At 34.6% G+C, this 16,977-nt stretch overlaps 2 protein-coding genes across 2 annotated transcripts; one reads left to right on the top strand and one right to left on the bottom strand.

Moving 5' to 3' along the window:
* Window positions 1-6,848: 6,848 nt before the first annotated feature.
* On the bottom strand, window positions 6,849-8,608 carry LOC144560984 (uncharacterized). Its single transcript, XM_078310203.1, has 2 exons — window positions 8,213-8,608; window positions 6,849-7,279 (listed from the first exon to the last, which is right to left on the bottom strand). Exons 1-2 carry the CDS (start codon window positions 8,497-8,499, stop codon window positions 7,009-7,011), a joined length of 558 nt encoding a protein of 185 aa, XP_078166329.1. The 5' UTR covers window positions 8,500-8,608; the 3' UTR covers window positions 6,849-7,008.
* A 1,414-nt stretch (window positions 8,609-10,022) lies between these two features.
* LOC144561069 (uncharacterized) lies at window positions 10,023-11,347 on the top strand. Its single transcript, XM_078310278.1, has one exon. It carries the CDS (start codon window positions 10,133-10,135, stop codon window positions 10,799-10,801), a length of 669 nt encoding a protein of 222 aa, XP_078166404.1. The 5' UTR covers window positions 10,023-10,132; the 3' UTR covers window positions 10,802-11,347.
* Window positions 11,348-16,977: the final 5,630 nt, after the last annotated feature.

Raw genomic sequence — 16,977 nt, forward strand, 5'->3', positions numbered from 1 at the left:
AAGCCCAACCAGTACATATTTGCCCATCCATTTATCAAATGAAAATGAATTGATTTGGTACAAGAACCCAAATCACTTGAGATAATAACAACTCTCAACCATCAAGCTAGCTATTATAAAAAACCTTAAGGGGACGTTTGGTTCGCGTTATAGATCATGCCAGGGAATAGAGGATTCCCAGGAATGTGATTCCAAGGATAGCAAGGCCAAGGAATATGTTATTACCATGTTTGGTTCGCGTATGGCCTTTTTTTCTCTGCGCGGAGTGTAAAGTTTTCAATTGAGAAGTGATTTAATAGAGAAAGGATGGCGCTCCGCGAAAATGAAATAAAAATATTGGCGCCGATAGGAATGGAGCGATTACCGTGAGACGGGAATAGAAAAAATCCATCCCTCGCGTGGCAATCGTAATAGCCATAAACGATGGAATTGAAATGGCAGGGAATGACCGATTACCATTTTCATGCCCTTGTCCTTTTCGCCAAACATGGTAATGGCATCAGGATAGCAGGGAATCAATCTCCAAAAGCGCAAACCAAACGCCCCCTAAGATTAATGATGTGGATACCGACAAGTTGCAAAAATCTCCATCAACCTCCTTGAAAATAATAGAATCTACATTTTCTCAATTGAATATTTGAATATATGGTGGTGGTGTCTGCTTCATGTATGTCTAAGAACATCTTTTATAGGAGATTTTTTAGCTGCATACAATGTACTGTAGCGATTCCTTTTGCTTAATATTTGTACATACATAGAGCATATATGTTTATTTTGATGATTATCAGACTTGAAATGTGTTTTCAATTAAACTCTAACTTGCATAAATTTATTCGTACTAAATTAAAAAGATATAATTCACAGATAAACTCTAAACTCTAACTTGCTACATTGGATGTGTCTCTCTATGTTTTAATTAACCGGCCTTGCATAACCTGCTCATCAGCAAAACCAGCAGATACGATCTACATCTTTGTCAATTAATTACCAATGACTTTATACGCACTAATTCAAATTGATGCATCAATTATAATGAAAAAAAATAAATATGTTAGACTTGCATTTTCATCACATCATATGTAGCTATTTAGAGATGGAGTCAGACTTTCAAACTATGAGGATATCAAACGCACATTAGGAAAGAATTATATAGATTTTTTATGTTGAGATAAGGGTTAAATTAACGGTGCACATAACATTTTACTCTAAATTATATATATATTTTTAAAAAAAAGAATGAAGGTCAATTGATCCCATTCATTACATTTGTTTCCGACTTTGCATCTATTCATGTTCAATTCATGTTTTTGTTTAATTGGAAACACACAGCCTGATAATTATCAAAATAAATATATATGCGCACAAATTCAAATCGATGCATCAAATATTAAGAAAAAAATGCTACATCTCCATTCTATTATTAAGCATGTTGGGTGTCTGATCCGCTAACAGCTACGATTGAAAGTTCAAATTTCAGATTCAATCTCAGCCCTCCAATCACATAATCTGCCTTCTTTTGATTAAATGCATCTGAATAATGTGTAAAAGTCTAAATTTAACTCAAAACATACCTGCTACACGTACCGCCACTCAAAAAATTATATTCTCAAATTCAATTTTAATTGAAACGTACTATACTGTATTGTTTCCTTATTTACTTCTTTCCCTTTTTTTATCTCTTTCTAATTAGATACGACTCCATCTGTATAATTTATTTCTTTGTTTCCATTTCTTCCGATGACAATGAAAATCAAAACACCTTCGTTGACGGATCCGAAATTTGAACTTTCCATTTCTTTATTTCCCTATTTCTCTCTCTCAAATCAAAACACTTTTCCTATTTCTTTCTTTCCAATGGTCATTCCCTATTTCACTTCCTTATTTCTATTTTTTTCTTTCTATAGATACTATATAAAATAGACGCAGATAAGAAATAAGTATACTATATAAGATTGAACAATCAATAATGGCCATATGTAGCTTTTTTTTTATTTTACAACATTGTAAAATCTTTCAATTTTTAATTTACTATACCTACAGATTTCACTTTAAAAAAAATCAAATAAGGAATAAAATAAATCAATATAATTATATGATAAGATTGAATAATCAATTACGACCATATCTATATTATTGAGATATTTTTGTTTTGGACTTTATTACATCCATATCTATATGTACTTTTGGACTTTTTTACATCCATATGACATGATTTAAAAATCTCTTATTTTAGGTAACATCAATGGCGCCATGTGCACTTACCCAATTTATCAATTTCATTTTCTGTGAGTCTATGAACATTAAGAAAATGGCGGTAAATAAAAAAATGACCCCCTGTAATTTCCATTTTACTCCTTTTTTGTATTGGAACACAAAATAATTTTGGAACTCTTGTATCAATTTTTTTTGCTTATGCCTTAGACGAGAACCACTCATTATTCAATCATCTTACCTCTGTTTCATGTCGAGACATTTTACAGGAAAGCAAGTTCAAGAAAGTATAACTAATGAAAATGAGGATTCTTATTCAACCACTCCAAGAACATCAGGTTTTTACAAAAAAATATTTATTTCTATTTTTTTCTCTATCACTAATTGATGTACATTTCTCAAGGAAGCAAACTTATATTATTATTATATTTGTAATAATAGAAATAAGACTGAATGAAACAAGAAGTTACAAGAAAAGGGCTACATATCAAGAAATGAGTTGGGAAAAGAAGCAAGCTCTTATGATAAAAAAAACCGTGCAACTAAGCAACTCAAAACAAGAGATAGTAGCAATAATTCAAAACCAAATGCTCTTGCGAGGTCAAATATTTTATTAGTTTCAGAGACTCCATTGAAAATAGATGTAGCTTCATCAACTCCGCATGATGCTACTAAGTCGTTGCACGGTAATATAAATTTTAAGACAAATTTATATATATTTTTTTATTTGTATGTACATCTTTGAATATGAAACCTTGATCCATCAAATGGCCTATGTAATGGTACAAGGCTTATATGCTGAAAATTTCAAAATAATGCAATAGATGCAGAGATTGTTGTTGAAGAACATGATGGCAAATGAATTTTCTATCGAGAATTCCGATGTGTCCATCTGATGATGAGATGTTCCCTTTCAAGTTTACACGAAAGCAATTTCCTATTCGTCTGAGTTTTGCCATGACAATCAATAAAGCATAAGTATAAACAATTCCTAGCGTTGGCATCTATTTACCCGAGCATGTTTTCTCACACGGCCAGTTATATGTCGCATTGTCAAGAGGTACATCACGTGCTACAACAAAAGTCATGGTGAAACGGAAGGAGGAAATTGATGCCTCCGGAGTCTATACAAAAAATATAGTTTATCGGGAAGTCTTAAACAAGGAATAAGGTATGAATCATATTATTTTAATATTTTTAATTTTATTAATTTTTCAATTGGAGAAATTATAATCTATTTTTCATATTTTTATGGTTCATTTTCAAAAATATTGGAGTACATCGAAGATAATCATACTGGCAATGATATTTCAAGATTTTTTTCATGTTATATTTGATTTTTTATTTATTTGTTGTTCTTTCTTATTAATTTTCAGAATATGCCAATCAATTCATTGGAACATGAATGAACCAGTACCTCCAATCACTTATGCAATTTTTATATGGAACTGCAAGCAAAAATAACAATTCTAATATTAACATGGAATGTTTGAAAAGAATTGTGATACATGTTGACATGGTAATTTTCTTATGTGGCAAGTCTTGTGTCTCACACACTAGCTTCAAGATACTTTTTCTTCTGTCTTTATACTTTCATACACTAACTTCAGGATTCACCTTTCCGGTTTGACATTTATTTTTTGCACACTTAATGGTGTACCGGTGCATGTTTTTGTTGTTCTTACTCACTGTGACAAAACTATGATATATATATTTTCCTTTGAGCTGCTTACTTCATGCTATAAGCTTTGTTCTCTTATAATGTCTCCGTTGCAACGCACGGGCACTATACTAGTAACATTGTATGCGTCTATTCATTTTTTAAATTAATCGGGTCCATAATTTTATTTCCATCAATCATCAAAACCAACAATATGATCTACATATTGTTATTTATATACTCGTGAGTCCATATGAACTAGTTAAAAATAATTCTCACATACAAGTGCAAAATCAAATGTACTCGAATACATTTCCAACACATTACGTGCGTCTATTCATTTAATCATTTTTCAACAAATTTGCTCAAATTTATTACAGTACGGTAGGTCTAATTTTATTTCCCTGTTGTAATGATTTTCATTTTTTACGGAAAAGATCTGTCGCCATCTCTTGTCAGATTAGATTTCTGATATGCTTTTCATACTTCATCATATCTCATATTTTATATCTTTATTTTCAAAGTCTAAATCGTCGATCTGAACCATTCAACATGATATTCATACTAAAATATGGTTGGGAATGAAATTTTATAATTTTTAGGATATGTGAAAAATCACTATTTTTTGAACGGTCCAAAATTAGTGATTTTGTACCTATCTTAACAAATAGTAATTTTTTTTTCAAAAATTATAAAATTTCATCTTTATGCACATTTTAGTATAAATATCATGTTGAGCGGTTCGGATTAAAAGTTTGAACTTTGAAAACAAAGATATAAAATATGAGGTATGATGAGATAATGAAAAATATGAGGTATTAGAACCTCCTCTCTCTACATACACACACGTGTACATTATAATTTTAACTTTCCGGCCATTTTATTTTTGGGATTTTTTGTAGAAGTTTTTTTTTTCAGAATTAGTGAGGTACCGTAAGGCATAGAGTGAGATCTGAACTGTTCGTTTAATATGGCACAAATTTCAAAGAAATCTCGTGCATCTAAGACAAGTTCATTTTAGTTTGACTCGGCTGAACGTATCCCGTACGGTACATATATTTCTCCATACCAGAAGCCAAAAAAAAAGAATGTATTTTTCTTCTTTTGTATTTTTTTCACAAGCATCACAAAAAACCAAAAAAGAAAAAGAAAACACACATTAAGGTCACTGGAAAAAAGATCTCGTACTACATCAATGAATATCATAATCTCCAAATGAGATCCATTCCTTCAAGAATAAAGCATGAGAAAAAAAAAAACCACACCATTACAACATATTCTGATGAATTTGTGATGCCAGTGATGACTACTTTTACCGAAATATGAAAGCTCAGAAGGGATAAACGAAACGCAAACCTTAGCCTTGCAAGGTCAAGAAAGTGAACTTGCATCAGATGAAAAATATCAGCTTGATGCCGAAGAGATCGCATCAAACACATATTCACAAAAAGCTCGGATGGGATACCGCCGGTGTGGCATCAGAATTTTGTTTCCAACATAAGTAAAAATATTACAGCATGCCTGGAAAAGAAGCTAAGTTGAGAGTTTTGTATCACTAAAGAACACTAGTTAAATATTTGTAGAACTCATGGTGATCTCTTGTTTTCTTGGGGTATACTTATAAGACCAGATGAGGTTTAGATAAGCATTGATGAATTATGCAAAAGACAAGTTAATTTAACTATTGATAATTGAACCAATAAGCTACTATTGATGAATTATGCAAAAGACAAGTTAAGAGAAGCTACAATGTCTGCTCATTTTTTATTATGTTAATTTGGTCCTTAGTTAATCATTTGTCACCATTTGGCCCTTGCATCCACAATGTACGTTGAAAAAGGCCAGTATTGGCCATACATATATAACTATGAGAAAGAGCAACTTCTTGTAGAGCAACTTCTAGTTATTTTTAGCTCCAAATTAAAGCACAAAATTTAGTGTGTATGCGTCTTCAATTAAGTGGACCAAAGTGTGAATTTTATGAATCTTGAATAACAATTATCTCATTTAATTTGTGCTATCAATTAGGACTTAGGAGGTATCATTGTTAGTGTAGGGAGCATATAGCTTTGGTAGTGACTATACTCTTGGATTTTTAGTGAAGTAAAAGGTGAATCTCCCCAGTCCCCCATAGTACAAGTAGAATATGACAAAAGTGTTGCAATGCCAGTTCATCTCCAAGCCTTTGTTTTATGTATAGGTGCAAATTTACTCATAGACTGTTAGTGATAGAGTTGCAACTTGATTTTCATGTATAGGTGTAAACTTACTCATAGACTGTTAGTGATAGAGTTGCAACTTGATCAGCTTTCCTGAAAAACTTAAAAATGATGCATGTACAGTGTCAGATTAAACGCCTCGAGGAATAATGGGTGGCAAAGGTTTCCAAAATGCCAAAATTTTATTTATTTGATCGAGACAGCAAAAACTGGAACTGATTGTTCTCTTGGTTTATTTTACAGGTTATTACATGTCAACAAAAAAATAATGTAAAATTACTCATAGCACAAATGTTTATTTTATGTCAATAAATACCACATATAGCAAGTGATAGTTGTGGTTTTGCTTGTTTTGAATCTGTGTACTAGACAATACCCAAATGCCAAGTTCATAGCAGCATACATCAGTAGAGTTTGTTCAAATAAATTTGCGGGCTCAGTCTAGTACAAATGACAAAATTCAGTCATATGACATACAGTGCAGTGCTATTACCAGAAAAATAGCAAAATATGAAAAATACCAAAAAAAAAAAAACTCGCATCATTGCCCTGGTAACAATCCTACTCGGTAATTATCAGCTAATGACTGAATTCAAGTAGACTTCATTTCCATCAGAAGCTCATTTCTCTCAGCAGAGTCAATATATATTCTCTATTCACAGGTCTTAGATCCATCCATATCAAACTGGGGCAAGAAATACTATATTATTTCAAAAAATATACAATTGGCGTAGTGGACCACAGAACACAGTACAGGAATGCATACTTATTATCTTACAAGTTATTCATCCTCCAGCCAAAACTAATACACAGCCTTCCATTGGAACAAAGAAAAATCAGCAAGGGAGAAAAATAAAAAGAGGAACAAATAGAAAAGAAAAAGAAGGAAAGAATGAAACAAACAAAGAGAGGAGATGCTCATACGGCCTCTCCCCCTTCGAGGTACTTGCAAATGCGCTCAACAACCTCACGACCCTTTATGCTGTTCTGCAAAAACTTATCAGCACAGCGGCGCTCAATGCGCTCTGCCAAACTGGCAATGGCTGAGAGCGGCTTTACACGGATGCTCGTCTCCTGCCTGAACGCTGTCCAGTCACTGGGCCTCTCTGGGTGTGGCCAGTACGTTGCCTTCTCCTCCACCTCTATGAGTCCTCTCAGGCTTACATTCTTTACCACCACATCCATCGATCTGTGTTGGTTATTACATATAGGACGAATTGATCAATTAAATGATATAGTTATCTGTTTTTTTATGTTAAACTACCCATAACACCATGTTTTCAAAGATTAAGATAGGTGGCTTTCAACATTGTCATAAGAATGCATAATTAGTTATGAAGTGATTGGGTTTTGTTAATGTAGAGAATACATGGGCAGTCACTGATAATTGCTCGACTTAAGCTTTGTTTAAACAGTGAGGTGTTACATAAAAAATGTTAGTAAAATATATGGAACTGGTCTTACTAGCAAATGCACTATAGTCTATAACACTATTCAAACTTTCCCATATTCTACTTTCTTTTGACGCAGGCTTGATTTAAGTTGTTTAATGTTACTTGGGATGTTTATAGCTTCTAATTCTAACATAATCTAGAGCTCAGATTTTAACAATAGACAGATCAACACAACGATAATTGAAAGGATCACTTATAACATAATTGTTTCAATCAAGCCAGCACAGGAATGTACCAGCCAGAATGGGTTCCTGTGCAGTTAAGAGAATGAGCTTGATCACTATTTAGTTCCCTTTAATAATGTCCTAAACAAGAATTAGATCAAGAAGGGTAATTGAGAAGCAATTGAAGGTTAGATGAGGCACTATGGTTTAATACAGATATAACTGGGCGATAGCACAAAAGGGTGAAGTAACACTATATGACACCAGTGACATCTAATACCAGTTTGGTGTCATTTGCATACTGTTTTATTAACAATATCCTTCCTGTAATTTAATTAGTTAATAGTTATCAGTAGTGATCTACATCAGCTAAAATTGCTTCAAAATAAAATGTATAGGAAATCTATTTACTAAGAATTAAATTCCCAGATCACTTGAGATTCCAAGTTTCCAACAAAAGCTGTAATGTACATAACTATTAAATCAAATAATCTATTATATTACCTGGAGGAGGCATCGACAATGGAGGATTCAACACAGTGACAGACAACTGAATCCTGTGCAATTAAACGGCGAAGGGGAAAGGGGAGGATAGGAGATCGCACTGTAATGGAGCGGGTCGAGATGAGGCGACCCGAACCGGGATCCAGCTGTCGGGAGAGCGTGTGGACGTCGGCGATGTGCGATAAGGAGGCTCCAGCCGCCGGATCGGTGTACTTCCGCCAGGCGGCGGCGGTGACCCGATCCCAAGGGTGGCGGTAAACATGTTCTTGATTGTACGAGAGCACCATTTCCTTATTTGTTAAATATTTTCTTTTCGGGTAGGGTTTTGCAAATTGGAAGATGCGAAAAGGAAAAACAAATTGAGGGAGTTCCGGATTTGTACGTTGGAATCCGGGGTACTGAGAAGAAATGAAAATTTATGCGTCAAGTTTATCTATTTGTAAAGGTGTGGTAAGTTAAAAAGTGCCGTTCAATCAACTTGCTACAGATAAGTATACACAGATTAAGATGTATATAATGTAATCAATTCTGGGGGCGGCGAGGCAGCAATTGGATTGGGGAAGAAGACATGTCCAGTTGAGTCCATATCCTCTGAGGTAACGGAATATCTCTGTTTAAATACGGACCGTATGATCAGAATCTGGGCCAATCCAGTCAGAAGTGGTTTGCACGGGGTTCCTCTAATATTCGTGCTGATTCTGAACTGATGGTCCAGATCTAAATATAAATATTCTGTTACCCTAGGTGTTATATGAAATACGGGCCTTCACCGCACTAAAAGTCGCGTGTATTGGTCAACCCCGATCCTCCGCTGAAACAAATGCGCCTCCGTGGATCTAATTAGGGGTGGCAACGAACCGAACCGAACCGAACTTATCTTAGGTTTGAGTTTGGTTTGAATTAATTTCGAACCGAACCTGGTTTGATTCGTTTCGAACTGAACCCATTTCGAACCGAACCCATTTCAAACTACACATTTTTCGAATCGAATCCGAATTGAATCACGAACTAAATTATTTTTTAGCAGTCCTAGTTATACCGGTAGTTTATACATTAATTTTTTCTCGCAGGACAATTCACATGGCTTCCTTTTACCGGTATGAACTATGAAATGAGTGTTTTTAAGTTGAAAAATTGTTCATGAAAAAATACATCAGAGACGGCTTTCCTGGTATGAACTATGAGAGACGACCGAAGAGAAATGAGAGAGTTATTTAGTCCGGAGAGAGGAGTGACAGCTGGAGAGATAGCCAGTCGCCGAGAGCGTCAGCTATATTTTAGAGCTAGAGGGAGAGTGAGTTAGGGAGAGGTGGAGAGAGAACTAGGTTATTGAGATTTGAGAGCGAGGGAGTGTCGGCTAAGTTAAATTATGACTCTCTATCTTGGATTTTAATTTCATCAAGTAAATGGACGGCCGATGTTATTATGAGATTCGAACCATAAAAATGATCGAACCCATTTCAATCGAACCATGCTAGGTTTGGGTTTGGTTTGAATTAATTCCGAACTGAACCTGGTTTGGTTCGTTTCAATTCGAACCCATTTCGAATCGAATTAAACTCGAATCAAACCCGAATCAAAACCGAATCAAACCCGAATCAAACCCGAATCGAATTACAAACCTCGAATTTTTTTGCCAGCACTAGATCTAATATTAATGCATATGAATATAATCCGAATATAAAAAAATATTTTTGTAGATATAAAATTCAAACAAAATAAATAGCAAATATTATAAAAAAATATATATATATTAATTAGATTCCTATATTAAGAAAAAAAATCGGATTCGTATTTAAATTCCGGTTACGGATCGGATATTTCCCGATCCGTTTCCATCCTTCTGGCCGTCTCCGCCTACACCTCTGACCTCTCCCTTTCGTATCATATGCTCTTCTCTCACTATCTGATCCCTCAACCATGGCGACTACTCTCACACGTAGACTCCTAAACCCTAGATTCCTCTCTCTTATCCCCAAATCCACTTCTCCCCGGTCATTTCTTCCGACTTCAAAACCCTTCATCTCTGCCCCCACCAATTTCTACAAACCCATCCCACACCCCTTCATTCTCACATCCAGGGCCCTCTCCTCTACGCCTCCACCGGACCCCTCCAGTACTGGTACAACTCCGGCTACCGGTTTTGAAAAGTTTAAGCACCAGGAGATCGAGGGGCCGACAGTGGAACGTGATCTGTCTCCCCTGGCCAATGAGACCCGTGAGGTGTTTGACAAAATGCGCAAGTCAATCCACGACCTGAGCACGGTTTTTGCTTTGCTTGGCATGGCTCATCTCGGGATTGGTGCGTGGCTTGTGTATACCTTGCCACAGGGATCACCACAAGAGGTCTCTATTCAGGGGGTTGCGGCATTTGCATTCCCCTTCGCTACGGCTTTTCTAATGAGGCGATCCTTAAAGCCAATGCTTTTCTTTAAAAAAATGGAAGAAATGGGGAGGCTACAGATTCTTACATCGGTGATGCAACAGGTGAAGTGGCTGGATCTTATGTTGCGGCGTACGCGCATTGTTGGGGTGTGTTGTATTCTTGGCATGTCAGCTGGGACTTTGGTTGCTGTTTGGAAGAGTTGAGGTTTTAACAGAAAGGTTTGTTTGTTTGTAGTCTTTCCTTCATCCAGTTACATGTGTTGGTTTGCTGTCAATAATCTGTAATTCTGTAAATTTTTGGTTCTGGCCCTGTTTAATGGGGTTCAATTTATTAGTTGAAACTATAAATGGATCATAAATAAGTACCCGAACATAGCACCATCAACAGCATAAGGGAGGGTGGTATCTCCTTTTCAATATGTGCTAACAGATGATGTACCAAAAGAATGTTTGTATTTACAGTAAGCATGCTCAGAACCTATTCAATCATTATTCTCTGACTGCTTGTAGTGGCACTCTTCCAAATCATCTCTTCGATTGCCATCTTCGATCACTCTGTAGTGGACCATCATTTGGCCGGAGACAGCCAAGCATCATGCTGAGAGAAATACCTAAACATGCATATTTGTTATATTTATATTTTATTGTGCAAGTTCTTCAATGAAATGTTGATTTTCTGGTTTAACTTTTTTGTTTTCCCCTATTTTTTCAACTACGATATGCAATGGAAGGATCATGTTTTAAATTTTATTTATCAGGCAATTCTGTCATTTTACTACATCAAAGCGCTTGTAAAAGGGTATTAGGATTTATGTTATTTGCATCTAGGATTTGATATGATTGATTACTCTTCAGTTAGAAAAGTAGTGTTCTATAAAGTCTGGCAATTATTAATATGAAAATTAAAATATTTTGTCCCATCATTACCTGATTTCGAGATCAAAACCCATGTTAAGGCGCTTAATTGGACTATTGGATCCTTGATGCCATCGTCAGGTGTCAGTAACACCAACATCGAATGGCACCCTCTGAAAGTACGAATCTTAATGGATCATTTTGCGTATGAGCCACCGAGTCTTAATTAGTTGGGTTTAACACTTTAACTTGAAACATGCAACAAGTTCAAGACAATTGGATTAATAACTGATAATTTTATAAAATTTTCTTCAGAAAACATCCTATTTCTAATTCTTTTAATAAAATGCTCTTGTGGGCACATTAACTCAATATTTCAAAGCCCCCACCCACACTCTCCTTTTCCTTTCCTTTCCTTTTCTCCTACAATTTTAATTATGCTAGTTTCAATAATTAACATTTTACAATTTTTATAATTGTTCAAACTTTTCATAATTTGACATTTTACAATTAAATTTTATGCGAATTAACTCATAAAATCTGGTACTAAATTCTAAATTTTAAAAGTACAACTCTGAACAAAGACAAAAATTTTGTAATTATGAATCATTAGGAACAAAACATAAAGCCCTAAATGCATGCTACTGCAGCTTGATCATGGTCACTGAAATGGAAGAAAATATGTCTCCATTTCCTTGCAATCACTGAACTTGGAATCATGCTACAAAATGAAGGCATATTTTCTTGCATTTTTATTGGACAAAAAAAGAGAAAATTCCACGTAATTGTCAAAGGCGACATTCACACTACCGACCACACAGAGATATAAGAGCATCTACATCCCTGAAACTCTTGGAGTTTCTAATCTGATGTGGCAGTTTCTAAACCAGTTTCAGGGATGCAGATGTGTTTCTTATTTAGCAACTTTGCTCCAAAGTTTCTTAATAAGAAACCGTTTATAAACTCTGACGTGGCCAAATAATTCGCTGAAATTTTTTTCTCTTGTAATTTATTTGCTGATGTGGCAATTAAGAAACTCTAATTTTAGTTTCAGAGATGTGGGGGTTTAAAAACTTTCAGAGACAAAATTTCTAAAAATTAGTTAACAGTTATTTAGAAACTTCAAGAGTTTCACGGATGTAGATGCTCTAACACGACTGGAACCTATCAGATTACAATCCGACCTGACTCAGCATGTGTCAGAGCTGGAGAACTAAAACTGTCGCCCCTGTTTAACACTCAAAAGTCAAAACACATTTAGTAGAAAAAAAGGCACGAAACTGCAAATGTACCTCATGTGCTAATTTGGGCAATAGTAAACTGTACAGGTTCAATTCACATCGCTTGGTGAATACTTAATGTCTTAATCAACCAGAAAAAGAAAAAGGTGAACAAAAAGAACTTTATTTCGCTCCAGCATCATGCCTTTAAATTGAACATATCAGCCAGCTTCTTGCCCTTGAACATCATACCTTTAAAAATCATCCGAGGAAAAGAAATGGCTTAAAATTGTGGATCAGGTAAGCCTTTAATTTACAGAAAACCCATAAAAAAACCAAAACACCTACTTCACATTAAACCAGTGAAAAATGCAAGAAAATATGCCTCCATTTTGTAGCTCCCGAAATGGAAAATTGCTTGTCTGGCAAATTTAGTCAAATCACGTTCTAGCTCTGTGTCACTATCCAGAACAACTTTTGTAGTCTTTATATTGTACCAGTGCACACCAACTATCATACATTTAACCAAAATAAACCTCATTTAATTTAAAAAACTGCAGATTGGATCGGCCTCAGAAGAAATCTCTTCTACTGACAAGCATATATGATAACATTCCTCTAGAATCTAATTAAATACACAATGGTGTAAATGACTAAATCATCATTGACCTGTGAATCAAATTCAGAGCTACACCTTCAACAACTGAGTCATAACCCATGTAATAACAACTTCCAACTTCCATTGACAATTGAAAAATAAATGGCTCAAGATATTGTTAGATTGAGCCATATTTATTTAACCAGAGGCTTAAATAGAGTAGTTTTATTGAAATCAACTGAAACAAAATAAGACTTAGTTGCAGGGTTTAAGGTCAGCTGAGACCAAAGATCAATTTAAAAGAGGCAAATTACAGAATTTACAACCAATTGTGACAAATTGTTCAAAAAAGCATGAGTTGAGGATGATCTCAGTATGCAAGCCGCCCAAGATAGCTTATCTAAATGGCAACTCCGAGGCCTGAACAAGGTTTCTCAAACGGTAATTAGCAAGGACGGAAGCAACAAGGAACAATGCAATAGACCAATAGCAGAATACAATATGGCCCATTGTTTGCTCAGTCCCGGAGTAACTAGCAGTTAATTTGGTTTATATAGTAACTTCAAGCTTAAGAAGAACCCATAAACCAATTTCAGCATTTAATTAGGGCTTTCAAGTACTGGTTTATATAGTAATTGGCAATGTCATGTCGTGATGGAATCATATTGTGCTGTGACTGAATCGTGTCGTGTCACAACGTATCTGATCATTTTAGATCCAACCTGCTTTTATGCTCTAATTCGTCGGGAGAAATTTTTTTTATGTATTTTGGTATTTTGTGTTCTGACCTGAACCCAACCAAAAATCCGATCATCCAACATTTCACGCAATATACCCTGATAGGAGATTCAGTCAATATCACTCACCAAATTAATCCCACGTAATAAAGAAACCCCGCAAGATCCATCGTCTTATTCCCTATTATATATCTATGGAAAGCCTGAAATATGAGAAAGTATAATAAAATAAAAAAGCTCATATACTAACCATTGACATTACAATTACAGCTTAATTATAGTTTAAACACTTCTGGGCTTTCCGTGCCTTATGTAAACACTTGATTTGTTATGGAATCTGGATCTATCGATCATGCTCTTATGTAGGGCTTCTGCATCACTGCATGGCGGACTAATAAATAAAAAATTAAATTAAAAAATTAAAAATTAAATTTAGGCTATATATGTCAACACTAATTGGTCTGGTTGTTAGAAATACACGTTAGCGTTGTTACTGTATATATCAATGTTATCATAATTGGATTGGATATCGACCCGATAATATTTTTGAGTTAATGGTTCATTGGTTGAACCAGGAGGTCAAACGGTCGGATCGCTGATTTTGTAAAATACTTATATATTTATGAGAATGTTTTTATATTGAAAATTACACGTACATATAAAATAATAATTATAAATTTATAGATTAATTAAAAGTTTATCTCAAAATATACTAATAAAACTATGACGAACATAATTTGTTTAGGAGAAAATATAGCATCCCACAATTTAATTTAATTTTTGTACGATAAGTTTACTAAAATTATAAAGATGTAGGGTTGTCCTGTACAAATTTTACAAAAATATAAATAATGCAATGATAAACAATTGTTATATGTATATAGAGGAGAGTTCAAATGCCTCCATATTTTTGTGCCTCCATCTCTCTCCATCATTTTCAAAGTTCAAACAGTCGATCCGAACCGTTCAACCTAACCTCCATACTAAAATATGTTTGGAGACCAAATTTTATATTTTTAGAAATTTTTTTACTATTTTTTTAGATAGGTAAAATAATATTGTTTTTAGATGGTTTAGATTTACTGATTTTGTACCTATCTAAGAAATGGTCGATCCGAACCGTTCATCTTATTCTCCATATTAATATCTGCTTGGAGACCAAATTTTATAATTTTCTGAATTTTTTTACTATTTATTAAGCCACTTTGAAAATCGCTAATCCAATGGTTTTACTGTTTTGTGCAGCCACCGTTGGATCAACAATTTTGTAAAATACTTAATAAATAGTAAAAAAATTCAGAAAAATGTAAAATTTGGTTTCCAAGCAGATATTAATATGGAGAATGAGATCAACGGTTCGGATCGACCGTTTGGATTTTGAAAACCCGAATATTGAGCCGTAGCATAGAGGCCTCTATGCTATCCATAGCACCCCAGCCTTACTCTATATATAGAGTTAGGCTGGGGTGCTATGGATAGCATAGTGGCCTCTATGCTACGGCTCAATATTCGGGTTTTCAAAATCCAAACGGTCGATCCGAACCGTTCATCTTATTCTCCATATTAATATTTGCTTGGAGACCAAATTTTACATTTTTCTGAATTTTTTTACTATTTATTAAGTATTTTACGAAATTGTTGATCCAACGGTGGCTGCACAAAACAGTAAAACTGTTGGATTAGCGATTTTCAAAGTGGCTTAATAAATAGTAAAAAAATTCAGAAAATTATAAAATTTGGTCTCCAAGCAGATATTAATATGGAGAATAAGATGAACGGTTCGGATCGACCGTTTGGATTTTAAAAACTCGAATATTGAGCCGTAGCATAGATGCCACTATGCTATCCATAGCACCCCAGCCTAACTCCTATATATATATATATATATATAGAGAGAGAGATAGGCTAATGTGCATTCGAATGTATATGGTCCGAAGTGTTTACGGTCCAAATTTGACTTTTCAAAATCCAAACGGTCGATCTGAACCGTTCATCTTGTTCTCCATATTAATATGTGCTTGGAGACCAAATTTTACATTTTTCTGAATTTTTTTACTATTTATTAAGCCACTTTGAAAATCACTAATCCAACGGTTTTACTGTTTTGTGAAGCCACCGTTGGATCAACAATTTTGTAAAATACTTAATAAATAGTAAAAAAATTCAGAAAAATGTAAAATTTGGTCTCCAAGCACATATTAATATGGAGAACAAGATGAACGGTTCAGATCGACCGTTTGGATTTTGAAAAATCAAATTTGGACCGTAAGCACTTCGGATATATATATAGAGATAGGCTAATGTGCATTCGAATGTATATGGTCCGAAGTGCTTACGGTTCAAATTTGATTTTTCAAAATCCAAACGGTCGATCTGAACCGTTCATCTTGTTCTCCATATTAATATGTGCTTGGAGACCAAATTTTACATTTTTCTGAATTTTTTTACTATTTATTAAGCCACTTTGAAAATTGCTGATCCAACGGTGGCTGCACAAAACAGTAAAACCGTTGGATCAACGATTTTCAAAGTGGCTTAATAAATAGTAAAAAAATTCAGAAAAATGTAAAATTTGGTCTCCAAGCACATATTAATATGGAGAACGAGATGAACGGTTCAGATCGACCGTTTGGATTTTGAAAAATCAAATTTGGACTGTAAGCACTTCGGACCATATACATTCGAATGCACATTAGCCTATCTCTCTCTCTCTCTCTCTCTATATATATATATATATAGAGTACGGCTAACGCGCTTCCTCTAGCATATGGGCCGAAATGCTTCCGGTGGAAAGTTGAAATTTCAAAATCCAAAAAGTTGATCTGAACCGTTCATCTTCTTCTCCATATTAATATATACTTGGAGACCAAATTTTACATTTTTCTGAAATTTTTTACTATTTATTAAGCCACTTTGAAAATTGCTGATCCAACGGTGGCTTACCAAACAGTAAAAATCAGAAGCTACCGT

This window comes from Carex rostrata, chromosome 10 (genome assembly GCF_964058835.1).
Source record: "Carex rostrata chromosome 10, lpCarRost1.2, whole genome shotgun sequence".
In the NCBI taxonomy this organism is placed as follows: Eukaryota; Viridiplantae; Streptophyta; class Magnoliopsida; order Poales; family Cyperaceae; genus Carex; species Carex rostrata.

Excerpts from the sequence above, each read along its gene's own strand:
- LOC144560984 (XM_078310203.1), bottom strand. The coding sequence starts at position 8,499 with ATGGTGCTCTCGTACAATCAAGAACATGTTTACCGCCACCCTTGGGAT. Across the intron at positions 7,280-8,212 it reads ATTGTCGATGCCTCCTCCAG|ATCGATGGATGTGGTGGTAA; the intron begins GTAATATAATAG and ends TAACCAACACAG.
- LOC144561069 (XM_078310278.1), top strand. The coding sequence starts at position 10,133 with ATGGCGACTACTCTCACACGTAGACTCCTAAACCCTAGATTCCTCTCT.